General features: G+C 46.9%; 1 protein-coding gene and 1 long non-coding RNA gene across 3 annotated transcripts in view; one reads left to right on the plus strand and one right to left on the minus strand.

The window, feature by feature from the left end:
• Nucleotides 1-3,711, minus strand: part of LOC138842552 (uncharacterized) — a 68,055-nt gene extending 64,344 nt beyond the window's left edge. Inside the window, exon 1 of the long non-coding RNA XR_011377235.1 lies at nt 3,628-3,711. This is a non-coding gene — a long non-coding RNA (uncharacterized lncRNA). The remainder of the gene's footprint in view (nt 1-3,627) is intronic.
• A 177-nt stretch (nt 3,712-3,888) lies between these two features.
• ACP6 (acid phosphatase 6, lysophosphatidic) lies at nt 3,889-22,704 on the plus strand. 2 transcript variants are annotated; one of them, XM_060300350.1, is made up of 10 exons: nt 3,889-4,535; nt 11,435-11,563; nt 11,682-11,812; nt 12,394-12,557; nt 15,566-15,653; nt 16,507-16,639; nt 17,876-17,976; nt 20,100-20,195; nt 21,697-21,862; nt 22,507-22,704. In XM_060300350.1, the coding sequence occupies exons 1-10, from the start codon at nt 4,338-4,340 to the stop codon at nt 22,648-22,650; spliced, it is 1,350 nt and encodes a 449-aa protein (XP_060156333.1). In that variant the 5' UTR covers nt 3,889-4,337; the 3' UTR covers nt 22,651-22,704. The 2 variants fall into 2 exon arrangements, with proteins under 2 accessions (XP_060156333.1, XP_030725106.1); XM_030869246.2 differs by having other exon boundaries at nt 12,394-12,473.
• Nucleotides 22,705-23,447: the final 743 nt, after the last annotated feature.

Raw genomic sequence — 23,447 nt, forward strand, 5'->3', positions numbered from 1 at the left:
TTTAAACTGCAAGTAATTATATATTGTAAAATCACTGTTTGTCCTGTTACTACCTTAACAATCTCAACCTTCCTAAAATATCTATTTGTCTAATAATGTTGCCCCACCTGTCTTGTTTCTCTTTAATCTGTCTTTCGTCAAATCACTCTAAAGACACAAAGCTTTGCTTTTTAATCCATGCTGACCTCCCATTTGGAAATTGATGATTTCTCCTAGCTCCCATTTCACTGATTTTACTCCTTATATTTCCTAATTACTTTTACTGTGCTTACTCTATTCCTTAGACTGATTGATATTATCATGTTTTTTTTTCTTTTTTCCCCCTTCCTGTTAAATTAGCAGGGGTACTGTTAACATTCCCCATTTTGGAAGTGTTTTCTCCTCAGGATAACCAGAGCAAAATGACAGGAAGCAGATTCAGCAAAGCTTTGCTGCAGTCATCCAATAGTTAACCCTATTGGCCAATTCCTCACAAATAAAACAGTCACCGACAAACACAGACAAGCAGAGAAATCCAAAGACCGCAGGCTCTAACCCAGGGTTTGGGACTCTAATCCTTTGAGTACGTCAGCAGCTGTAACCTTTTATATGGGCTCCCTTAGGGTGGGGCTTGAACCCACAAACCTGACTTGCCTCTGGAAATGTTGCCACCAGAGCCCTTTGCAAAGTGAGAAGTCCTTCAATAAGAAAAACCTGGCTTCCAGCAGCATGAGTAGCTCATATGGACTAATTCAAGGCTAACCAATCACCATCCAGGTTTGAAATTTCTCTAACCCCTTAAACTTTGCCCGGACGATAGATCAAGGAGACAGGTTTGAGAGCCTTGCCTCCCGCCTCCTTATCAGTCGACCTCAAGATAAAGCTCTTTTCTCAAAAGCCAGTGCCATAGTATTGGCCTCTATGCGCGTGGCACAGCGAGCCCTTGCTCTGTAACACTCAAGAGTCCTGTCCTAGCCCCCTGTTTCTCTCCTACTCGACTCACTCACCCTGGGAGTCTTAACCGCTCCTAATGTTTCAATTAATAACTACGCGTGGAGGAGTTTCACCTATATATTCCTACTCCAGATTTATCCTGAGTTCCAGATCCATAAAATCTAGAGGGCATTTGTATTTAAATGCCTCACAGGTAACCTTATAATGTACATATTCAAAATCAACTTGCTAATTTCTGCTCAACCTCCTTCCGGTAAAAGGCATCCTCTGCAAGTTGCCCGACCCAGGAACTAAGAAGTCATCCTTGACGCCTTCCTCCCTCTCGCTCTCTATTGTTAACTCTGCCTCCTAAAGGTTTCACACCTGGAAGCCTGCAACAGCCTGACCTTTCTCCAGTTTTGCCCCCTTCCAATCCAGGGTGATATCCTAGAGGAAAAGATCACAGTTACACTAGCTATTAGGTTCTAAATATTTGCTGTGGTTAAGGTTAAAATTAAGCTCCAAGCTTCCTATCAGCCGAGGCAAAAATGAAGGAAAAGTAATCTTCATACGTTTTAATGTTTGTTCTAATGCTAACACTAAAACAAATTTCTCAAGGGAGCAATAAGTGATGTAATGAACAATGTCCTCAACAACATTCCTACGATATATTCTATAATTTCATTCCGCAAGTATTTACGGAGTACTTATGACTCAGGCACTGTGTTCACTACTGGAGATAAAACGGTGAATGTGGTTGTTTCTTATCTCATAATTCAAACCGAGTTTTGGCATAATATTAAAGCCAACCCTCTGAGGACAATTTGGTGGGAAGAGGGCTTATTTCCCAAGCCAAACCTGCCTGATGGTAAAGCCAAGGTCACAATATCAGTTGCTCAGTCCCCCACGGCCTACCACCCCCCACCCTTGCCACTCTGCAGCCCTAGAGCATGATTTCAGGATTTCTACCCTTTCTTTTAAATTGCAATTTACTAACACTACCAGCACCACCATACATGACACACCAAATATTTACAGGGCTTCCCAAGTGTTGTCTCCCATGTGCTGACAAACAGTGCCACATGGAATCTGTCATTTTCCAACCTCACTTGCTTCTGGCTTCCTGCAGAGATCTGTTGCTAAGACAGTCACAGCACTGCTCCTCAACTACACACGGGCACCCCGGCAGCACAGGCTCATCCAGGTCAAAGGTGCTGCTCGTGATGCCTGACAAGTCTGTGCTGAGGCTGCCAGGGTAAGGGTGTGGACTAGGGTGGCCTGTCCATTATGCAGAAGGGAATGGCATCCAGAGGCCAACATTACATTGCCTTGAAGCTGCTCTGATGTGCTAGCACAACCAGGACTGCTGAAGCTGCTCAAACACCAGGGCCCTTCTGCACTAAAGTTACACCATGTTTTCACTCAACTGCTGAGAACAGCTTTCCCCACTGAGGTTACATTTCATTACACAGGTTCCGAAGCTGAGTTGTCTGGTGCTCCTGATACCTTACTTCAGCTAGAAAAACAGCTTTCAGTTTTTAATAGCATCAGGACACACAGTAAGACTCTGAGAAGTAAGTCCATGGGCTAGGCCAGGGGGAAAACTGTGACAATGTGCAGTGTTCCAAACTGACCCTTCCCGACAGTAGGACATTCAGAATTTTCTAGGTTAGTGAACTAGTTTAGACTCAGGTCAGGAGCCATACTCCATAAGTATGTTGCCCTCACATCTTGCCCAGTTTGATTCAATGACAGAATCTAGAATGATAAAAGAATTGGTTGGATGGTGTTAAAAAGAAAACCACAGGCCCAAAGTGGCATCACTAGTGCTAAAGCCCATGATACCAAACCTAGATTTATTATCTAGGTTTAGTACCCATGTTTAATTGCAGTTTCTGCCTCCCCCAGAAATGTAATGTTAAGGGACCAGTATGGAATTTTCTGGTTAAGCACCAGTAAGGTAACCTGTCACGTGGTCCCTCTCCATCAACCCCCATTCCCACCCCCAGAAGAGGCAATCTGCATGATAAAACCCTTGCGGGGGGCGGGGGCCCTTCCCAGAAAGGGAACCCATGTTTTCTTTTTTTAATACCTTCTTGCCCCACCCTCCTGCCTATTAAAAGCCTTCCATTTTGTACAACCACTCCCAGCATTCTTCTAGTTGCTAGATGGGATGCTGCCCAATTCATGAATAGTTGAATAAAGTCAATTAAATCTTCAAATTGACTGAATTTGTTTTTTTTTTAATGTAACATATTCAGACTCTCCTCACAACTTGACCTTTGCCTTGAGATAGGCACAGATGGTTTCATTGTGCCCTGTTGCAAAGATCTGGAATAGTGGTTTGGGCCGCTGTATATTCATGAGAAACCAGACCAGCAGGTGGTTGAGGCTGAGCTAAGGTGCTTAGTCACTGGGACATCTGCACGCAGAGCCTGGATTTTTCCACAGGAAATATTCTGGATGTAAATAAACACATCAATGAGCTTGAAGTTCTATACGTTTGCAACGATTTAAGCCTCTAAACATAGAAGGGAGACAGCAAATGAAGATTAAATATAAAGCGCCTAGTGCCGCCCTTCGCAAACGGTACTTGGCTCTTAATTCAGGAACCCCAACTTCCAGGACTTCAAGGAAGTCTTCTATACTCAGTAGACTCAAAATAAATCGGCTCCACTACCCAATTCTATCTCCCCCTGCCTTCATGCCGCCTACCCAATCAGCTTGGCAAACTCGCGGACTCACTCCTACACACGCTGACCGCCAGCTCCTGGAGACTTCCAACCTGCGCCTGAGGGGCTAGGCCCACTGCCGGGGGCGGGGTAATACCTCCCGGGGAGGGCCAGCGGCGCGCAGCATTGTGGGAGTTGTAGTTCTCGCAACTCAGAGCCTCCGGATAGGAGTCACCGCGGGACTCGTTTTCCCGTGCTCCTCTGCGCGGGTCCGCTTGGGGCAGGTCCCCGGGTGGGTGAGAAAGTGGGTGGGAGCTTGCTTATAAAAAAGTGGAGTCGAGTGATCTGTGTTAATGGAGTCACTGTCGCCCAGGAACTCTGGGCAGGTTCCTGTCCCGTCAAGAGTGCTGGAGGCCGAACTTGGAATCCAAGTTTAAGGTTCCCTAGAGGACGAAGGATAAGGAGCTGAGCTCCCCGCTCCCCCTCCCAGTCTGCGGCGGGAGAGGCCACCCCCGACCCTGGTTAAAACTCCCGGGGAGTCATCGCTGCTCCCACCTCTGCTTCTTCCCCCACGCTCCCACTCGGGGTCCCCTTCACAGCTGGGAGTCGCAGCGGTCGCAGCTTGGGCGGGTGGATGTGCTCGCCCACCGGTTCCCGGGAACTTGGGGGCGGCTGCTGAGCCCCGTCGATCGCGGAGGACTTGTATTCGCTTTCTGCACCCTCACCCCGGAGAGGAGCCGAGGGGTTTCCCCCATGATCTCCCGGATCTTCAGGGTGCGCATGTGGGCCCCTGTCGGCGTCCTGACCTCGCTGGCGTACTGCCTCCACGAGCGGCGGGGGGCTGACGACCAGAATTCCGTCGACCGAAGCCTGCTGGAGCTGAAAATGGTGCAAGTCGTGTTTCGACACGGGGCGCGGAGCCCTCTCAAGGCGCTTCCGCGGGAGGAGCAGGTGAGAGTTCGGCGGGGCTGGTGGGGCGAGGACTGTGTGGCCAACCAGTGGCGGGCCGGGCTCTTCGCCCCAACACACACCACCTTTGGAATTTTACGCTCACGGAGCGCGGGTTCGGGCTGGGTCCAGACAAAGGGAAAACAAGTTTGAGCAAAGGTGCTGGCCTGGTGCCCGCCCCTGACCCCCCCAAGACCCCTCGGACTCTCGGATTGTAGGACAGACCGGAAACTTCCAGTTACGCCCCCCGATGGCTGTGACGAAGCACAGCTAGAAGTAGTAGTGTGCTTCCCATGGTGCTATAAATCTCCTAGGGTCTTGTTAAAATGCAGATTATGATTCCGCCGACGTGGGGTAGGGCCTGAGATTCTGCATTTCTAATAAATATTTGTGGGAACTTGAGTACAAGGGTGTAGTGCATTTATGTGTGACCATTTTGGCGGTTGTCAAAGAGTTGCAGGGACCTTTGTGCCAGGAACCACCCTAACTGGGATCGCAGTGGATAACAGGTTAATACCTTTGGGAACAGAATTTACTGCAGCTTTCTCTCAGGGTTTGCTGGATACCATTTGAGATCCTGAAGATTTTTTGGTAATAAGTGCTGTATCTTGGAGCTCTCCCTTTTTATTTTGGGTTCCTAAACCTATTGTGGAAGGAATCTGAGGTAGGAAAAATAATTTTTAATTGTTCAGTCTTGTGGCTTATGTCTTAAAATCTACCTGGTTTTGGTCAGGATAATTATGATTAAAGTACAAGTAGTCAGTTTTGAAAATGATTACCCTTTCTGGATTTGATTCTTGGGGAGAGCCAGTAAAGATCTCTGGCCTTTCATAGCAGGCAGGCCTGTGATTGAAGAACTGTCTTCCTAGAGAAGATAAATAGGAAACCTGAAATCCCCAGGCACCCAGGTGTCAAACTTAACCTGTGGGGTGCTTTTGCATTGTTGGTTCTCCAGGTTGATGTTGGAGCAGGTTCAACAGGATGTCCAAATCTGATACTAGACATACTCATGGTGATAGCTGCTTTTAAGAAACCCTCAAGGTTGTACAACTCACATTGTACAACTGAAAACCCAGTTTTTAAAGCTGGCCACACATGAAATCAAACCTCTAAAGCACTTCCCACACAAATGAATAAATTTTGTCAGGCATTTAATTCTATTATCAGATTTCTAGTTAGCCTTTCTATATGGCTATACCACATTCTATCTGGTGCCTGAATTCCATTCCTTTCCTTCTCTTTCTTTCTTTCCTTTTTTTGTATACTTTGACCTTTTTTTCAGTCTCTTACTTTGCCTTTTTATATTAGGTCACTAAATTTTCCTTATAGTTTTGTACATAGCCCATCTCTTGTGTACTCTCCTTTCTTCGCCATTTATTCTCGGTACAGAAAGGCTGTATGGAAAATAACATACAAGAATAGAAGACAAAGTTATCAGTGATGGCAGTGAATAAAAGTCTGAATGTCTAGGCCTGGACCTCCTACAGACAGTATATGTGCTCCCTAAAGGACCCAGAAAAAGATTTAGATTCTTTTAGATTCTCCTGAGCCAGTGGATGTGCGATGGGTATCTTCTGCCTTTATGCTGGAAGCGGCAGTTGTAGCTCAGGTAGACTGCCAGCTTCATTCAATTTCTGTCTTTGTAGCCACAAAATATAGAGAATCTGAGTCCTCGGTGTTATTTTGCAATTAGATAAGGCGCATTACCTCTTTTGCCTGCTCACATTCTCTAGACTTTAGGCAGATGCACTGAACGTCTTTGGTTATCTTGTATGAAGTCTTGTGCATAAAAGCGAGGGGTAGAACCAGCTCTTGTTCAACTTAGGCTATGAGCAAGTATCATCAGCCTCCTGTAACTTGTTTCTGGATATTCTCTCTCAGGTTTTTTTTTTTTTTTGCAAGCTCCAATTTAATAGAGGTTGTTATTGGGATTTTCTAATCTTTGTGGTTCTGCTATTAATTATAGTCAGAAAGGACTTTGACAACAATTCTAAAACTAAAATTGCCTTTGGTAGATATTTCCAGACTTCTGACTAGTTTATAGATAAACTTATGTGACAAGTCAATCCGTTCAGTTATCTCACAAATCCTCAGAAAATATCATTGTTTAAAACTAGTTGTTTTATTGAGTTGTTTTCTTATGGCTTGAATGGCTGATGAATTAACCTATCTTCCTAAAAGTTGTATCTGTGCTCTGGAAATAAAACTCTGGAACTTGATTGTCCATTTCTTCTGGTTGTTAGATTAGATCCAGGTACGCTTTCAAAAGATAAATTTGGCCCTACTTTTGGATTTCCCTCAGCGCCTCGCTATATGATGGCAAAATAGCCCCCAACCCAGGAAGATTCCTCAGTTTTTATAAAATAAAGTCCGACCCATTCCAGCTCCACCGTTCATGAAGACATTTGGGTCCATATTTATTTGATAGTGTAGATGAGCTAGGAAGGATAATGTCGGTATCAGTGTTGACTAATACTTATTCAAAACTCAACTAAGAGCAACCGTTTTCAGGAAGCATTACACAAAGTATGTCCCAGTCAATCCATCCATTCCTGTGCAGTGGTGGTTCTTAACCTTGGTGGGACCTCGGACTCAACTGGGGAGCTTTAGAAAATACTGATGCCTAGGTCTGTCTCCCAGAGATTCTGATTTCATTGACCCAGAGCATCCAGATATGGTAAAAGGTCCTCTGGTGAAGCCTTAGAGTCATCTGGACTGGGTAGCATTTAAAAAACGGAGGCCCCATCCCCAGGAGATCTGGATGTCATTAGCCCAGGAGGGGGCTCAGGCATCAGTAACTTTAAAACAACTTCCCAGTGATACTACTGTGCAGTGTGCAAGGTTTCAAATCATTAGTTTATTCTAAAATCTACACCTGCAAGTTCTTGTTTACTTTTACGTAGGTTGTTTTTCTTTTACCTGAATGTAGCATATCGATCCCAGTGTAGTACCGTCTTCACGGAAATGTGCTTTGGTGAGATGCTATCATTCTGTGTCGAGGGAACAATGAGAAGCAATCCCACAAAACTCATTGCTGCGACTACTGAAAAGATGTTCATTATATCCTCTTTATGAGGACCCTTGGGAGGAATTTGTCTGTTAGCATGAGAAATGGTGTGCTTCTCCTGAACAGTTGCCTTGCTTTTATCTTTAAGCTTGTCTAGCTGATCAAGTTTCTCCTTGTACATAAAAACCAGAAAGCTTAGTGCTGACTCTTTTGGCCCACCTACAGTAAGTATATGGATCTTCATAGCATGTATTTTTTTGAGAAACTTTATTACTCTATCCGTATTTTTGGTCCCTATATACTCATTTGCTTTTGTCTTTCTTGTCTACCTTGAATTGCTTATCTTACTATATTTTAGGTATTACTACCACTTACTTTATGTTAATTCTTGAAAATGGATAAATAAATAAAATTATAAAGTTAGTCTTTGCCACTAACTCCGAAGCTGAGAAGCAGGCACGAGAATGAGAGTGTGTATGTGGGATGGACACCGTGTATGGAGCTCATGTATCCTCCATCCTTGAAAATTTGAAAATGTGTACTCTAGGCTTGACATCACCTAGACCTCAGGAGTCATCTCCTAGGAAAGCCAGAGATCCTCTCTTGGTGAATGCACCTAACAGGAGGAGGTTTCGTAGTGTGGCCGAATGGGCCCTGTGGACCTGGTATCAGGACCTGTGCTTAGACACTGGGCTTACAAGGATGGATAATTCAATCTCAGCTGTAAAAGAGAGAAGAGTTTACAATGGGATGAAGGAGAGAGACAAAACAGATTCCAATTATAGGAATATGCGGGGAGTGCTGGGAACTCAGAGGAGGTGTCTGAAACATAAATCGTACAAACCTGAACTCAGTTTGTCAGCTGTTCTTCTGTCTTGGCCTTAGTTTTAGTCAAGGAGTTCCTCCATTACCCTTTACCACCTTAGACACCCAGACTCAAAATCAAAGTCATTTTCTCTTTATTCTTTCTTGTTTACCTACCAGTATAGCCTCCAAATAAAGCTTTTATCTACTCACTTGCCAGGTTTGACTCACAAGTCTTGAATCCACCCCTTCTATTCCTGCTGCCTTAGATGAGGCCTTAGGCTCTCACCAGCTCTATGGCAGACGTCTTGAAATTGGCTTTTCTGCGTTGAGTCTTTCCATTTCAATTGTGATCTATACTGATGGTTTTCAAACTATTCTATGGAGCCTGCTGGCGAAGGGGATGCTGAGTGGCTAGGGTTCTGAGTTCCCACTCCCACTTAAACTAGAGGAACTCCAGTTTTTGCCTTTAAATATACAAATCTAACTCAACCTGATACTTGCTAATTTAAAAGTTTGAAAACCACTCCCACGTTCAGGCAAACCAAGCCACTTCTTTCCTCTATATATTCTTCCCCATCTCTGCTTTGCTCAAGCTTCCTACCTATTCTTAGAATTCTGAATACCACCCTCTCTTCTTACCTACCTCTTACTCTCACATCCTGGTCTCTGCTTGTCTAAATCCTATTCATTTCAAATACCATTCCTTCATGAAACTTTTCCTGAATCCTCAGCCAGAAGAGAAGGTCTGTCTTGCCTTTGAACTACAATGGCCTTCCTCTGGTTTCTTGTAGCACATAGTTTCTATTTTAGTTCTGCTATCATTTACATACATAGCTTGCTGTCTCTACTAACCGGAAAATCCAAAAAAGGCAGGGTCATGTTATCTCAATCTTGGTATCTTCCACAGGATCTAGCAAATCGTTGAAGCTATTTTTTCCCCACCTTGGCCGCGCAGCTTGTGGGATCTTAGTTCCCCAACCGGGGATGGAACCTGTGCCCCCTGCAATGGAAGTGCAGAGCCCTAACCACTGGACTGCCAGGGAATTCCCTGTTGGAGCTGTTAATTATGCCTACTGTGTGCCAGGCCCTTTGTTGGACATCCAAAATGCAGAGGTCCATAGATGACACAGGCTCTGCTCTCAGGAGCTAAGTCTACTGAGCAGGACAGACTAGTAAAGGGACTTGTCTAATACAGTTTGGTAAAGGCTACCGAAAAGATCCACTGAGGCTGCTGTGAGAGCACAGGGCCAAGGTCACAGCTTCTGGGAACATTTAAGCTGTTTTGTGGAATGAACAGAAGTCTTTCCAGACGAAAGGGAAGAGAAAATTCCAGGTAGAAGGAACATGAGGTTGAAAGGCCAGGAGGTGTGGGGATGGTGTTCTAGGAAACAGAGTTGTGCGGCTAGAGAAGAAGTGTGTAGGGCAGGGAAGAATTGGTGAAGAGAGAGAGGCAGGGGCCATCATGCAGCCATGAGCCCTTGAAGGGTTTTATGAAGGGAAGTTATAGTATTAGAACTTTGAAAGGAGGAGCAGTGATTAAAAGATTGTAGGAAGAAGGTCTCGGCTCTGAACACCCAGTCTTCTGATATCAGTTGCTGTAGCACCAGCAGGGGAAGAAGCTCAGGTGTTTGGAGACCGGGTGCAGGTGAGGCTGAGACAATGTCTTTTGGAAGAATGGACCTGGGACTCCCAGTAGCCGTCTCCTGGGATATTTCTGGGAGGCACCAAGATAAATACAATGCTGTGTGACATCGTAGGTTTTCAAAGGTTAGTCTTAAAACAAAATGAAGCAGTAAGAAATTGAGTTATATATTGTAAGTGCTGTAGGAATTCAGATAAGAAGACAACTACTGAAAGCTGGCGCAGTCACAGCTGGGGAGGTAAGGCTTGAGCTGTCATTGAACCTTGGAGAGAAGCTGGATGGACAGAGACGGACAGGAGTCCCTCCGAGCAAGGGAAGCAAAGCTGAAAGAAGATGTAGAGGAAGCAGTGGGTATGGTCTGGCCTGGGTAGGGGAAGAGAGAGGCGTAGTGGCAGTATAGCTGGGGACAGAGGCTGGGCCAAAAGTCCTGAAAGGCAGACGCTTCTCTCTTGGAACATTGGGAAAAAGCTATTGATATGATGAGAGTGGCCCAGCAAGATGAATCGGGTGGTTATGTATATATGGTTTGGGGGGTGGGAGGGAGAGAGCCTGTCACAGGACTTTGCCTGAGGTAATAAGGTTTTATACTCTAATAATAAGATAAAAGAAGGACCAGTGGGAGTAACATTTTTTCTAGCCAGTGATCCACGGGGTTTGGGGTGGGGATGGGGGAGCAGCGGGGCGAGTCAGAGGTTTGAGTCTTGGCACCTGGGAGGATTGGGGTAGCCTTGAGAATCATAGTCAGTTGGGAAGAGGGGCTGGTATATGAGATTAGAAGAAAAGACTTTTGTTTTTAAAATTGAAGGCATCACATCGGACTCAGTGCGTGTAAGAATTTTATGGGCAGTTGGCAGTTGGAGCTGTGAGGCCTATGACTACTTGTTATGTTTCGAAAATCAGTACAGTTGGGGCAGGAGCCAGACTGCAAGGAAAAAAGGAAGATGGTGAAGAAGTGAAGGTTTCTTAGAGGGCAGCTACTTACTTGAGAATTTGGATGAAAGGAAGGGAAATACGTAGTAGTTACCAGAGTCCTTAAGGAGGGGCCATAAAAGCCTGCAGGTTGATTTCTTAAAAATTCTTAAGTATACGGTCACTGAGATTATATCATATTCATTCACTTATTCCGTCATTAGTTCATTCATTCATTCGCCACGGCACGCTGGCTGCTTCTCCCCTTTACTTCAGTCTGGGCTTAGTGCCAGAGCAACACCTTAACAGTGAGTACTAGTGTAGCAATAACAGGACTTGGGCTGAGGACGCTTGGAATAATAAATCGCAGTCTTTTCTTCCCTTAATTGGAGCTGGAGTGAAAGTTTCTTTCCTTCCTTCCCATAGGAAGGTTGCTTGTCTAGTGTCAGTGTGATTCTAGCTATGTGCTGCTGGATATTAACGCTCTAAGTTTCAAGAAGCTTTTAAACAATGTGTTGTTTTTTGTGGTCACAACAGGTAGAGTGGAAACCCCAGCTACTAGAGGTCCCACCCCAAACTCGGTTTGATTACACAGTCACCAATCTAGCTGGTGGCCCGAAGCCACATTCTCCTTTCGACTCTCAGTACCACGAGACCACGCTGAAGGTGAGCGATGCTTCCCTGCTCTGGGAAGCCCCCTGCAGAGCTGTGATGGTTTGCTCTGGCCTGAGGTTAGCAGGCCACCAGATGTTTTCATTCTCCTCTCCTTCCTCCCCCACCTCAGGGGGGCATGTTTGCTGGACAGCTGACCAAGGTGGGCATGCAGCAGATGTTTGCCCTGGGAGAGAGGCTGAGGAAGAACTACGTGGAGGACATCCCCTTTCTTTCTCCAACCTTCAACCCACTGGAGGTCTTGTGAGTCACTTGAAAAAGGGATGTTGCACCCAGTGTAAGGTCCTGAGCATGAGAAAATCTGCCCTGATGCCCCAGGTGGTTCCCACTCTCATCCAAGGTAGTCTGGGGGGCTGCGAGGGCAATCTGGCTGTGACATCTGTCATCCCATTGATCGCCAGGGTTTGATTCTGCTGATCTGGCTGGCTAGGCGGGTGTCCCCTTCCTCTCGCACCTCTCCATGTGTGTCCCTCCCGAAGCTGCACGCTCGGTCGAAGAGGACGACCTTCCCCGATAGAGGAGGACCATTCTCCGGTCAAGGGTATACGAGAAGCTGCTCTCCCCTGTTAGAACCTCCAAGGTAGTCTGGGAGGAGTTACCCTAGTACAGTAGGATTCAGTGAACAAGTGGTCACCGGAGGTCACATTCATTGGCCTTCAGGTCCCTTGGGCAGCCATCCCACAGAGAGATAAAGGATACTTCCCTGCCCTATAGCTCCCCTTATGTAGTCTTGAAAGCCTCCCAGCTGCTCTGTGGAATAAGGTGGAGTGTACATATGAATCTTCCTTTTATGAGTTAATCTACCTTTTTGGTTTTTTCCCCAGCATTCGTTCCACTAACATATATCGGAATCTGGAGTCTACCCGGTGTTTGCTGGCTGGGCTTTTCCAATGTCAGAAAGAAGGTTTGAGTTTGGGCTCTACGAGTCAGCCCCTGTCCCTGAGGAGCCTCTTCTTCTCACTTCCAAAGCCCCGCTCCCTCTTTCTTGGTATCTGTCCCCTTGGTCTCTCTCCTCCTGCTCAGGTAGCTTCCATGGTGTACCTACTCCTCTGGCAGGCCCCTCCCCATCTGGCCTGCTGCTGCCCTTGTCAGCCTGACCTGCACACCTGCAGCAATGCGTCAGCTGCTCTGATGCGCCTCTGGCTCCTGACTTCTCCTCTCAAGCGTCTACACAAGCTGCATGAGGCAGCCCCAGCCAGGTCTCGTGAACAGTCCTGGGGCCTTTTTGTTTAGTAGAGACGCTGCTGAAAAGAAAGGAGGGCAGGAGGGACCCTTTGCTGGGTCCTGGGTCTGCTGCTACTGCCCTGGTCTTGGTGGTAATCCACAGCGTGCCCCAGATGGTATTAACAGTACTCCGTACCGCCTTTCCTAGTTAAGAAAGTCTGTCGAGTTTGGGTTTTGACCTGTTCAGCCAGTGAATGAGCACAGCTAGTGATTCTCAACCTTTTCACCACCAAGAACTACATTTAGTATTTTCCTTTATGGATCTCATGTGTTGAGGCCCTTTGACTATCAAATGAAGCCATATCTTGTCATTTGTAATTGATTGAAATTTACATTGAACTGCTGGTCTGAGTTTCATATCATCATGACCTCACCAATATTAAAATACTAAAACGATGCCATAAGGCAGAGGTTCTTGTTATTTTCTTTAGCTTCTGTAGCAGTATCTCAAATAGAGATAAAACTTCCATCAGGCTTTTAAAAAATTCGTAAAAATACAGAACCTCCAGGCCAAAGGAGGCTGGCCTTGCCCCCAGCTGGCTTGGGTACTGCTGCTAGTTCTGGCTGAAGTTGGCGGAACACAAACAGCGAGCCTAAGTAACATAAAGCAAATAGGATGGGCTGCCCCTTACCTCTTGGGAGCCCCTGAGTTTAGGAATAATCCATAGTGCCTGGCCTTCTGAAAGCTGTTCACTTGCTCAGCTTCTAAAAGGCAAATGTCCTCTCCTCAGAACCACCTAAAGTGTAACTGAGGTAGGAAAGGGGTTTCTTGGTGCAGGGAAGGAAGTGGTATCATCACCAGCCTCTGGTGTGGCTGCCTGGGTAGCCGCTCCCTGCACTGGACCCAGACATCCTCACAGTCCAGTTTGACTCCTGTCACAGCTACTTCCATGCCTTGGCCAGTATCAAGGGATTTGAATAGACCTAAGAACCCCACAAGGTGCTACCATTGGTGGAAGTGGTGCAACTTTGGGATATTGTTTCAAGAGTAAAATCCTAGAGAAGGCCCAGAGGGTTTTGAGTAAACTACAGAGAATCAGGCTGGTGGGGGGAAGCTGGAAGGTGTTGGTCTGCACCGTTTGGTCTTTCATTCATTCAATGCGTATCTGAGTGCCAACTCAAATGTGCCTTATTTATGATAAACTGTAGGTCCATTATCCAGACACTAATGTCAGGTACCAGGTAGGAATTATCATGTGTTAATTAGAGGTTTAAATCATAGTTACTATTATTCTCACATTTAAAGGACTTACTATACATAAATATTGTTCTAAGAGCTTTGCGGATATTAACTTGTTTAATTCTTGTGATAACCCTGTGAGGCAGGTAACATTATCCCCATTTTACAGATAAGAGAACTAAGGCACAGAGAGGCTAAATGACTCTCTGAGGAACACAAAGCTGGTAAATGGAGGAGCTGGGATTTAAACGCTGGCAGTCTGGCTTCACAATCCATACCCTTCCCTCTTGTGCTCTCCTGCTTCTCAGAAAACATGTGTATCTGGAGAGGGCCTCTGATCATTTGGTCTATTCTTTTTTACAACGTTTCCTGCGGAACCCCAGGATTCTTCAGAGGGGTCAGAAACTACAGAAAAGGAGGGGGTTGGGGCATGCAGGTAGACTATACTTTGGACCCCTACCTTGAAGCCATCAGCACCTTTTCTTTTATTAACTTATCTAATAGTGGGAGAAAGAAGCTTCCACTGCTTTAGAAACAATTGAAAATTGCTGATACTAGTCTCATCCCTTCGATTTACACGTGAGCCCCAGAGAAGGGAAGTGACTTCCCAGGGCCATCCTACTGGTTAGTTATAGATTCAGGCCTAAACTCATGACTTTCAGTCTGATTTGCTTTTTCTGTCCAGACCAACATAGTGTGTCTGAATACTGGTATTCTACTCAAGTCACCATAGGCTACTGTTAAATACTGAGGTTTGGGCTATCAATAATTTGTTCGGAAATAATAGCTCTTTGGGGTTTAGATTCACCTAATCACTCCATGGATTGACCTCAGTGAATTCCAGAAAGCTTCTCTGCCATCAGAGAAGGTGAGGCTTGAGCTGGGTAGAACAGGGCGCTACCACAGGCCATTGCCATCTCTGGCACAGAGCAAAGCATGGGAAGGTGCTAGAGCACTTTTCTTGGGCGTTGTTGGACGGAACAAGGGTACTCGTGAGCTCTGCACAGGAGCAGGCTGCTGCGAGGTCTGTAAGAAACACTGTAGTCTAGTCTTTGGTTCCTGGTAGTTCATCTGGAAGCCTGGGTTTTCTTTTGGGCGAGGCCATGGGGTCTGAGAGAATTTGTGACCCTGTGGCCACCCTTCTCAGATTGTCATGTCAGTCACCATACTGGCCTATAGGATCGGACTTTGGGAAGCAAGAATGTCACCTAGTTCTGATAAAGTGAGGGAGGACGCATTCTTTATTAGAATCCCCAGGTACTGGTGGTACCTCGAGGCGACGTTTTTTGGACTGGGTCATGGACGTGCCAGTCTGATCGGCACCTGTACCTGCTCTCGGCTATAGGTGGCCCAGCAGGAGAGGTTGTGCTGGACAAAACAAGGCTGCTACTGCTTTCTCCATTGCTCAGACCGCAGCAGAGCTCCTGTTGGCAAGGCCAGGGCATGTTGAAGGCATTCACTGTCCTTAAGGGGATGATCTGCCTCTGGGAGCAGCTCCGTCTGTATAGACAGAGAGAAGAAGAAGGGGGTGGAGCTGCTGGGAAGAACAAGCTGAAGCCTCTTCCCACCTGTGCTTCCCACATTCCTTCCAGGACCCATCATCATCCACACTGATGAAGCAAGCTCTGAAGTCTTGTACCCCAACTACCAAAACTGCCAGAGGCTCCGGGAAAGAACCAGGTAACTACCCCTGATTCTTGCTCACCAGGGGTGAACCGGCAGCGTTTTACCACCTTAGCTGGCAGGCGCTCCCTGAACTGAGGGCCTGCCCAGGCTGGCCGTGCTGGTGGATAAGGAATGAAAGAGATTGCATTAAGCTCAGGTCTGCCATCAACTGCCCAGGAAGTGAGGCAGCTCTTACTCACAGTGACAGGCTAATAGTGAAGGTACAGGATGCCTGGGGAGAGCCACACGCTGGGCTGGAAAGATGGTGTATACAGCCGTGCGTGGGGCTTTGCCGTTTGCCAAGCATTATCCTCTCTTCAATCGTTCAATGCTCTCAGATGGGGCAGATGAAGAACCTTACAGAAAAGATGATTAAATAAAGATGAGTAAGTCAGTCATCAAACTGCAAATCCAGATGGACGAGCAGAAGAAGACACAGCTTCCCCTTTTCTCACCAGCGCTCTGCCGTGTAGGATAGACTGGTTTGGGCTGATGGCACTTGGCCGTTTTCAGGTATTTCTGGTCTGCACTGAAACTATGTAGTATGTGTTCCCCCAGAAGAAGGAGAATGCTGTTTTCAAGCAGACCTGGCCATGCTTGCATTGTTTTTGATAATGCTAGAGTGGGATTTGGAAAATCCAGGTTATTATTCTAGTCCTGGTACATACTAACTTCCTTTTACAAGTCATTTGACCTCATAGAGTCTTAGTTTATTCATCTATACCATGGCAATAATGCTAGCTAACCCCAGTGAGTCGTCGTTGAAGGTTAAATGAGATCCCAAATGAAGAATGAGATACACTTTGTCAACTGTTAATCACTATACAGTATGATGAAATATAAGGAGTAACTTTTTATTTTTTGGCAGAGGCCGGAGGCAGGCTGCTGCTTTGCAGCCAGGGATCTCAGAGGATTTGAAGAAGGTGAAGGAAGGGATGGGCATTGCCAGTAGCGATGGAGTGGACTTCCTCATCCTCCTGGACAACATGGCTGCTGAGCAGGTGGGCTGGCTGTCCTCCTCGGGCCGTGGGGGTGGGGGACCCTGGGGGAGGCTTGGTGGGCTGCCTCCTGAGTTAGAACTGGGTGGAGAGCTCCTGGCTTGGAGGCAGCTGTGATAGGACTTGCAGACAGAATGGACGTGGGAACTGAGGGATAGGGAACAATCAAGGAGGACCCCTTACTGGGTTGGGAGCCCAGACATTTAACTCTCAACCAGAGTTTCTTAAAGCACATTCACCAGAATGCTCATGATGTGAGTGTGTATTATGTGGGCAGGCAGGGGTGGGGTGGGTGATGGTAGGGAGAGATTATTGTCTAAAAATTTTGGAATCCCTCTTTAATGTATCACTTTTTGGAGAGTCTGTACACACGTCAGCATATTAAAGAATCTGAGAAGCCTGTAGTAAAGAAAGTTGGTTCATCCTTAAGTCTGTTTTTCTCAAACTTGTTTAGCCATAGAATCTTTTTTATCTAATAAATACTGAAGACCGCACAATAGGAAATGCTGTCCTAGATTCAAAAGTCGGAAACCCGGGCTTTCCTGGTGGTGCAGTGGTTGAGAGTCCGCCTGCCGATGCAGGGGACACAGGTTCGTGCCCCGGTCTGGGAAGATCCCACATGCCGCGGAGCGGCTGGGCCCGTGAGCCATGGCCTCTGAGCCTGTGCGTCCGGAGCCTGTGCTCTGCAACGGGAGAGGCCGCAGCAGTGAGAGGCCCGTGTACCGCAAAAAAAAAAAGATCGGACACCCAAAGGCAGTATAGCCTGGATCTTCCTTCCTTCTCTTGTGCAGTTGATGGTGTGCCCTGAAGGCAGAAATGCACCTTGTGCTTATGTGTAAAATAGGTTTAAGTTTAATAAGCAAGAGTTTGCATATATAACATTTATATGGCATACTTTTTAGAAATCATCTTGGGGAAAATGAAGGCCAAGTAGAAATTTATGAATTCCTTGCCTTGTATTCTATTCAATTTTTTGTTTTTTTTTTAGCTTAAGAAAATACAAATTTTTTTTACTTTGGGGTAGATGAGGAGTATCAGAAAAAGGAAAAACAATTTTTTTTCCTGGGCCTTTAGATCTCGAGGAATAGCTTCCGACAGGCCTTGGGGACATAGATTTTTGAGCTGTTAAGGCTCTCCCCAGGAGAAGACAGGCCCCTAGGGCTCCATGGAAGCTGATTGGCTGCCAGGCTCAGTGGAAGAGAAGCATTTCTTTCAAAAACTGTACCTTGGACCTTTCAGGTGCACAGCCTCCCGAGCTGCCCCACGCTGAAGAGGTTTGCATGGATGATTGAGCAGAGAGCAGTGGACACAGTCTTGTACATCCTGCAAAGGGAAGACAGGTAAGGAGCCTCTTCAGCTGCTGGCATAAAGTCACGCTTGGTCATACCTCCCAGTGTGTGGGGAAGGGGGCTCATCAGGCCTGCTCACACTTGTTAGCTGGCGTCTCTGTGTGCAGAGGCTGAGATCACCCCATTCTCCTGGCCTTCTGAATGGACTCGGCCCTAGGTCCTTACATTTCCAGAGCTGGGACTAGTGACCTAGTGCTTCCATTCACTGTTACACAGACCCGGGAGCCACCACTCGACTGGATTTCTCTTAATCACTGACTTTTTCCTTTGCTTTAAGTTTCAAAAGATTGGGGTGGCGGGGATGCTGAAGGAAGAATCATTATTGCTACTTTATTCATCACATTACAGTTTACAAAGCACCTTCCTGTTCTCACTGTGAGGTGGGTGTCATTATCCCTGACAAGTCCAAGTCCTCGCTTTAGAGATGGAGAAACTGGACCTGAGAGATGTGGGCTACCTTGCCCAGGCTCCGCTAGCAAGTGGCAGAGGTGGGACTTGAACCCAGATCTTCTGACTGCCAGTCCTGTGTTTTCTCTATTTTACTGGTACTTAGGGCTCTGTTTTTAGAAGACATATTTCCTGACTGCCAGAATGGGGAATGCCTCTCTTACCAAATCTCAAAAAACACCTTTCTGTGATTGGTTCAAAGCATTCAGCTTGTCCTCAGAATAGGTGACTTGGTAGAGAGGGGAGATGGGAAGTAGAGGAACAGTCCTGGGGAAGATGAGTGGGAGGAAAAAGCAGCTAACATTTCAAGAATTTGCTTGGTCTTGCATAAGCATAGGAGCCTCTGCCTGCTTTTCTCCCACGCAGAGTCAGTGTGTCCACTTTGCACTTGCCTCGGGCATCTGGAAGGCTCCAGTCGCGCCACTCAGCTTGCTGCCACTCCCAGTGACTTGTCTCCTTCCCTCATCTTTTCCTGAAGTGGCCCCACTGGACCTAAATTGTCACTCACTGCCTTCCCCTCCACCAACACATACACACATATTTAGTAAATATAGCTTTGCGGCCCGTGTATTGTCCGTTGCATCCGCTCATCTCAGCCCGTGTAGCATGAAAGCAGCCATAGATCATACGCAAACAAATGGGCACAACTGTGTTCCAATAAAACTCTCTTTACAAGAACAGGCAGGTGGGTTGGATTTGGCCCATGGCCATAGTTTGCTTTCTCCTGGTGTAAAGCGTTTCACACAAGACCTGATCCATTCTCCTTTCCGTTAGCCCTGGTTTCATAAAACTGATGTTTCTTCAAGGACAAATGGTTACAACTTCACAGTGCCATCCAACTTGGCTTGGCCTGCACACATTCTTCTGGAAAGCGTATCTGCATACTCCTCAGCTATTGCTTCAACTTTCCTTGATTTATAAAGGTGGCCATTTACCCAGTCACCATGAGTAAAGATTGGTCTAAGCCAATCATGGCAACCCCGTTTCCTTGTGTCAGTGATTGGGTTCTGGGAATTCTGGGAGAGGTTTTTTTTTCCTTTTTGATAAAAAGTGTGAGGCACCCAAACCAAGCCTTTTTGCTACTTACTAGCCCCCATCTTTCAGCTTTATTTGCTACTGTGAGAAGACATGCTTTTGAGTAGAGGTACCACCTTGTGATCGTGAGGTTGACAGTCCTGAGAATGAAAGTGGTGGACCCACAGCGCCAAGCCTGGGAGCACTAGTGTTGAACTTCTTGTTAAATAAACAAGAAAAGTCCTTATGGTCTAAGTTCCAAAGAAGCGTAGGAAGTGTAGTTTAGGCAGTTCCTTTGGATGGCTTTTCTAAGGGCCTTCTGGAATTCCTGGAATTCATTACACCGTGTCCTTCCCAGTTTTGTTCTTTTAACCGTGAAGGCCTGGTTCTCCATGACTTATCCTGTCTCAGCTGTGTTCTTACCAGGTCTATATCCTGCTGCTGTTATTGTTGGCAGTCTTTGCGCACAGAGAGCCCTCAGACTTGTGGCAGCGCTGTTTTTCTCCTTACCGCCTGTCACTGTCCCTCATGCATCCCTTGCTTTTCTCAGCTCTGTCTCATTGGGCTCATGAGGTGCAAGGGGGCAGAACTAGCCTGCATCCCTTGTGTGCCAGGTGCCCGCTAGGTACTTAAATATTGTTTACTCGCCATAGGGAAAGCCTTCAGATGGCAGTGGGCCAATTCCTCCACATTCTGGAAAGCAACCTGCTGAAAGTCGTGGACCCTGCCACCCCGCCCGGCAAGACCAGGTACCTGGCCCAGCAGCTCAGCTTGGTGTGGCTGGGGGCAGTGGGGGTGGGGGTGGGGGCGGGGTGGCGTCTGGCTGCAGGGAGAGAACCCAGGTTCTGGGAGGGCAAGAACGAGGCTGTCAGTGACTGAAAGTAGATGTTTAAGAGGCCACGTGTCCCAGAGACATTCACAACATTTCTACCTTTCTTCCTGCCACACCTGTCCTACCATGTTCGGAAATTTTATTTTAGTAAAAAAGAACCCTAAATTTATTTTTCCTTTTTTTTTCTTTAACTAATTGAACATGTGTCCAATGGAGTAGCTAATTAGGACATCACACTGATTTGGTATTATAATAGCCCCAAACACTGATAATTGCTTAATAGATTGTTTGAACACCTTCATTGAGTATACAGGAAGGTAGGATTTCTACTGGGCATTTAAAAATGTTGGAAGTGGCTTGTGAACATCCACTGCCACTTTTGGAGTGCCTGGAACCCCAGGTTAGGGACCATGGATTTGGAATGTTGTGTGTCCTGGGCACTTGCTAAGCAAAGTGTGGTCTGCAGATAAACAGCTTCACTGTCACCTGGGGTTGTTAGAGTTTCTGGCCCCAGCCTGACCCACTGAATCAGAATCTGCATTTTAACAAGACACCCAGGTGGTTTGTAAGCGCCCTAATATTGGAGAAGGACTGTTGTAGACTGCCTTCTTGAGGGAAAGAATTGTACGTAGTTAGAAATGTGCGATGAGTGTGGGAAAGGTAGGGGACAGTGAGTTGAAATAGGAACTTTCAGGAACTTAGGGCCTAGATTTATAATAGCAAATCATGTGAATGACCTTCCCTGTCCTTCACAGACCTGCAATGACAATATATTTCTTACTGACCTTTGCTACCTTGCCCCGCCTCAGCCTTGTGTCTGTAGAGTACTGTAGGGTCCAATGCTAGCCTTCTAGGTTGAGGGTCAACAAATAAAATCCTCAGTGTTTCCCAAGAGACAGATACAGGGTTCAGGTAGATATAGATTAAAAGGCAACTTTATTACTGATTAAAGCCCATTTAGAGAATGTATTGAGGGCCAAACAGGCATATTAATGAAATGGACTTAATTCCCCCAAACTGCAAGCTTCCCCAACAAGGAGAGCTTGCTCTGCTAAACTCATCACACAGCCGAGAGTAGGAAGAACATTTGCTGTAGGCAGGCGGGTCCCGAAGAGAAGAGAGAGGTAGAGCTGTGCCACACATGCCCAGTTTCTTCTTCAAAACTCACCGGGGGAGGAGTAGGTGGTTGGTCGGGCCCGAGGAGGCCAGGAGAGCTACTCCAGTGGGGATCCCTCCTCATGAAAACAAGGGGCATGCGGATGAGGGTCCTCCCCACGATCTACTTCAAAGGAGTTTTTTAGTAGGCTCAGCTGATTCGTAGATGTCACCGGTGTCCTCACTCACGAAGGCAGCAGTGTCCTGGCCTCCAGAGTCCTAAGGTAAAGAATTAATTGTGAAGAACTGTTTTCTTCTTGCAGAAAGCTGTACCTCTATGCAGCTCATGACGTGACCCTCATGCCTCTCTTAATGGCCCTGGGGATTTTTGACCACAAATGGCCCCCGTTTGCTGTGGACCTGACCATGGAACTCTACCAGCACCGGGAGTCTAAGGAGTGGTTTGTGCAGCTCTATTACCGCGGGGAGGTAAGAGCTCTGGGGTGGGGTTGGGAGGTGGCTGGGCGACCCCACCCGCCCGGTTTAGCACCAAGTCTCCCTCCTTGGGCCCAGGGAGTCTCCACTGGCACCTGAGCTCTCTGAATTCTCTCAAGGCTGTGGCCCAGGGTTAAGGCAGAACTGGGCATATAGTGGCAGGCTGGGACTTGGGCCTTATCCCTTATCTTCTAAGAATAGGACCACCCTTCTCTTCTCCTGAGTGTCTCTGCCAGGATGTAACACCCTGACTGTGAGGCCTGCTTTGAACATTAATGATGGTGTCTCTGGGAGGCGATGTTTACGGTCAGCACTCTTGGTACCTTGGCTGCTTCAGCAGGTTGCTGTCCAGGGCAGGGGCGAGAGCACTCCCCACGGCTTAGACCTTTAGCCTTCCCAGCTCACGAGTAAACATGAGTGTGTTTTCCCAGTCAGTTCAACCAACCGTTCTTGAGGGACTTTCACAAGCAGGGCATAGTGCTCTTAATCTGAAAGTTGACCAGTTAATGGGACCTTCCTGGCTGTTATATGTGTGTATACGCACACCATTGGGTCAAAGCCTTTCAGAACCCCGGGCACAGCTGAAAACAGCCAGACAGGGTCCTCAGTGCCCCTGCTGAGTTCTGTCTCTTCCGCAGGAGCAGGTGCCGAAAGGTTGCCCTGACCGGCTGTGTCCGCTGGACAAGTTCTTGAACACCATGTCGATTTATACCTTGAGCCCAGAAAAATACCACACACTCTGCTCTGAAGCCCAAGTGATGGGACTTGGAAATAGAGAGTGAGTGATTTGTACAAGTAGGATGTGTTGATTTTTTGAATAAAATGCCTTTATACAATGCCTCCAGCTGTTGTGTTTGGGAAAGGCAGGAACAAGGGTTAAGGTACTTTAACATGAGGGAAGGGTATTTCCCTCCTGTAGGTATATTAGGGTCTCTTCTTGAAAGGAAAAGACATGTAATGTTGAGACCAGAATGATATATCCTATTTTGTGGCTTGATTTCCATGGCCAGAAGCAGCTGCCTGTGACATAGGCTGGGGACATCATGACCCTGTAGAATTGAGTGTGGGTTTGGACTTCAGTTCTTTTTTCTTATCTTCATTTCACAAACATATATTGAGCACCTACTAAGCAGTGATCATTATAAAGGTGAAAGGTTACTGCCCTCAAGTTGTTTCAGTCCAGTAGGAGAGGCAGATAAGTAAATCAGTGATGACAATACAGTATATTTCATTCTGTGATAAGGTACATCAGGGTCTACTTGGGTACAGAGAAGACAGCCCCAGCCCCAGTTGGCAGGGGCTGGGGGGAGCAGTTAAACGCTTCTTGGGAAGTTCTGTCCTGATCTGAATAGAGAAAATGAGGGAGTAGGAGTTAACCAGGTAAGCAAGAAGGAAGTGGTGTTATGTAAAAGGCAGGCTTGAAGGTCAGGGCACGTTGCTGGGCAATGAGGTGCAGCCCTGCTGTGGGGACCTGGCAGGAAGGGCACTGGCTTCTGGTGGCTGGAGCTCCAGGAGCGTGGATGAGGGCTCGCTTGGCGGGTCGGGACCACTCTCAGCATAAGTCCTCCACCTTGACCTG

Source organism: Globicephala melas, chromosome 1, assembly GCF_963455315.2.
Source record: "Globicephala melas chromosome 1, mGloMel1.2, whole genome shotgun sequence".
In the NCBI taxonomy this organism is placed as follows: domain Eukaryota; kingdom Metazoa; phylum Chordata; class Mammalia; order Artiodactyla; family Delphinidae; genus Globicephala; species Globicephala melas.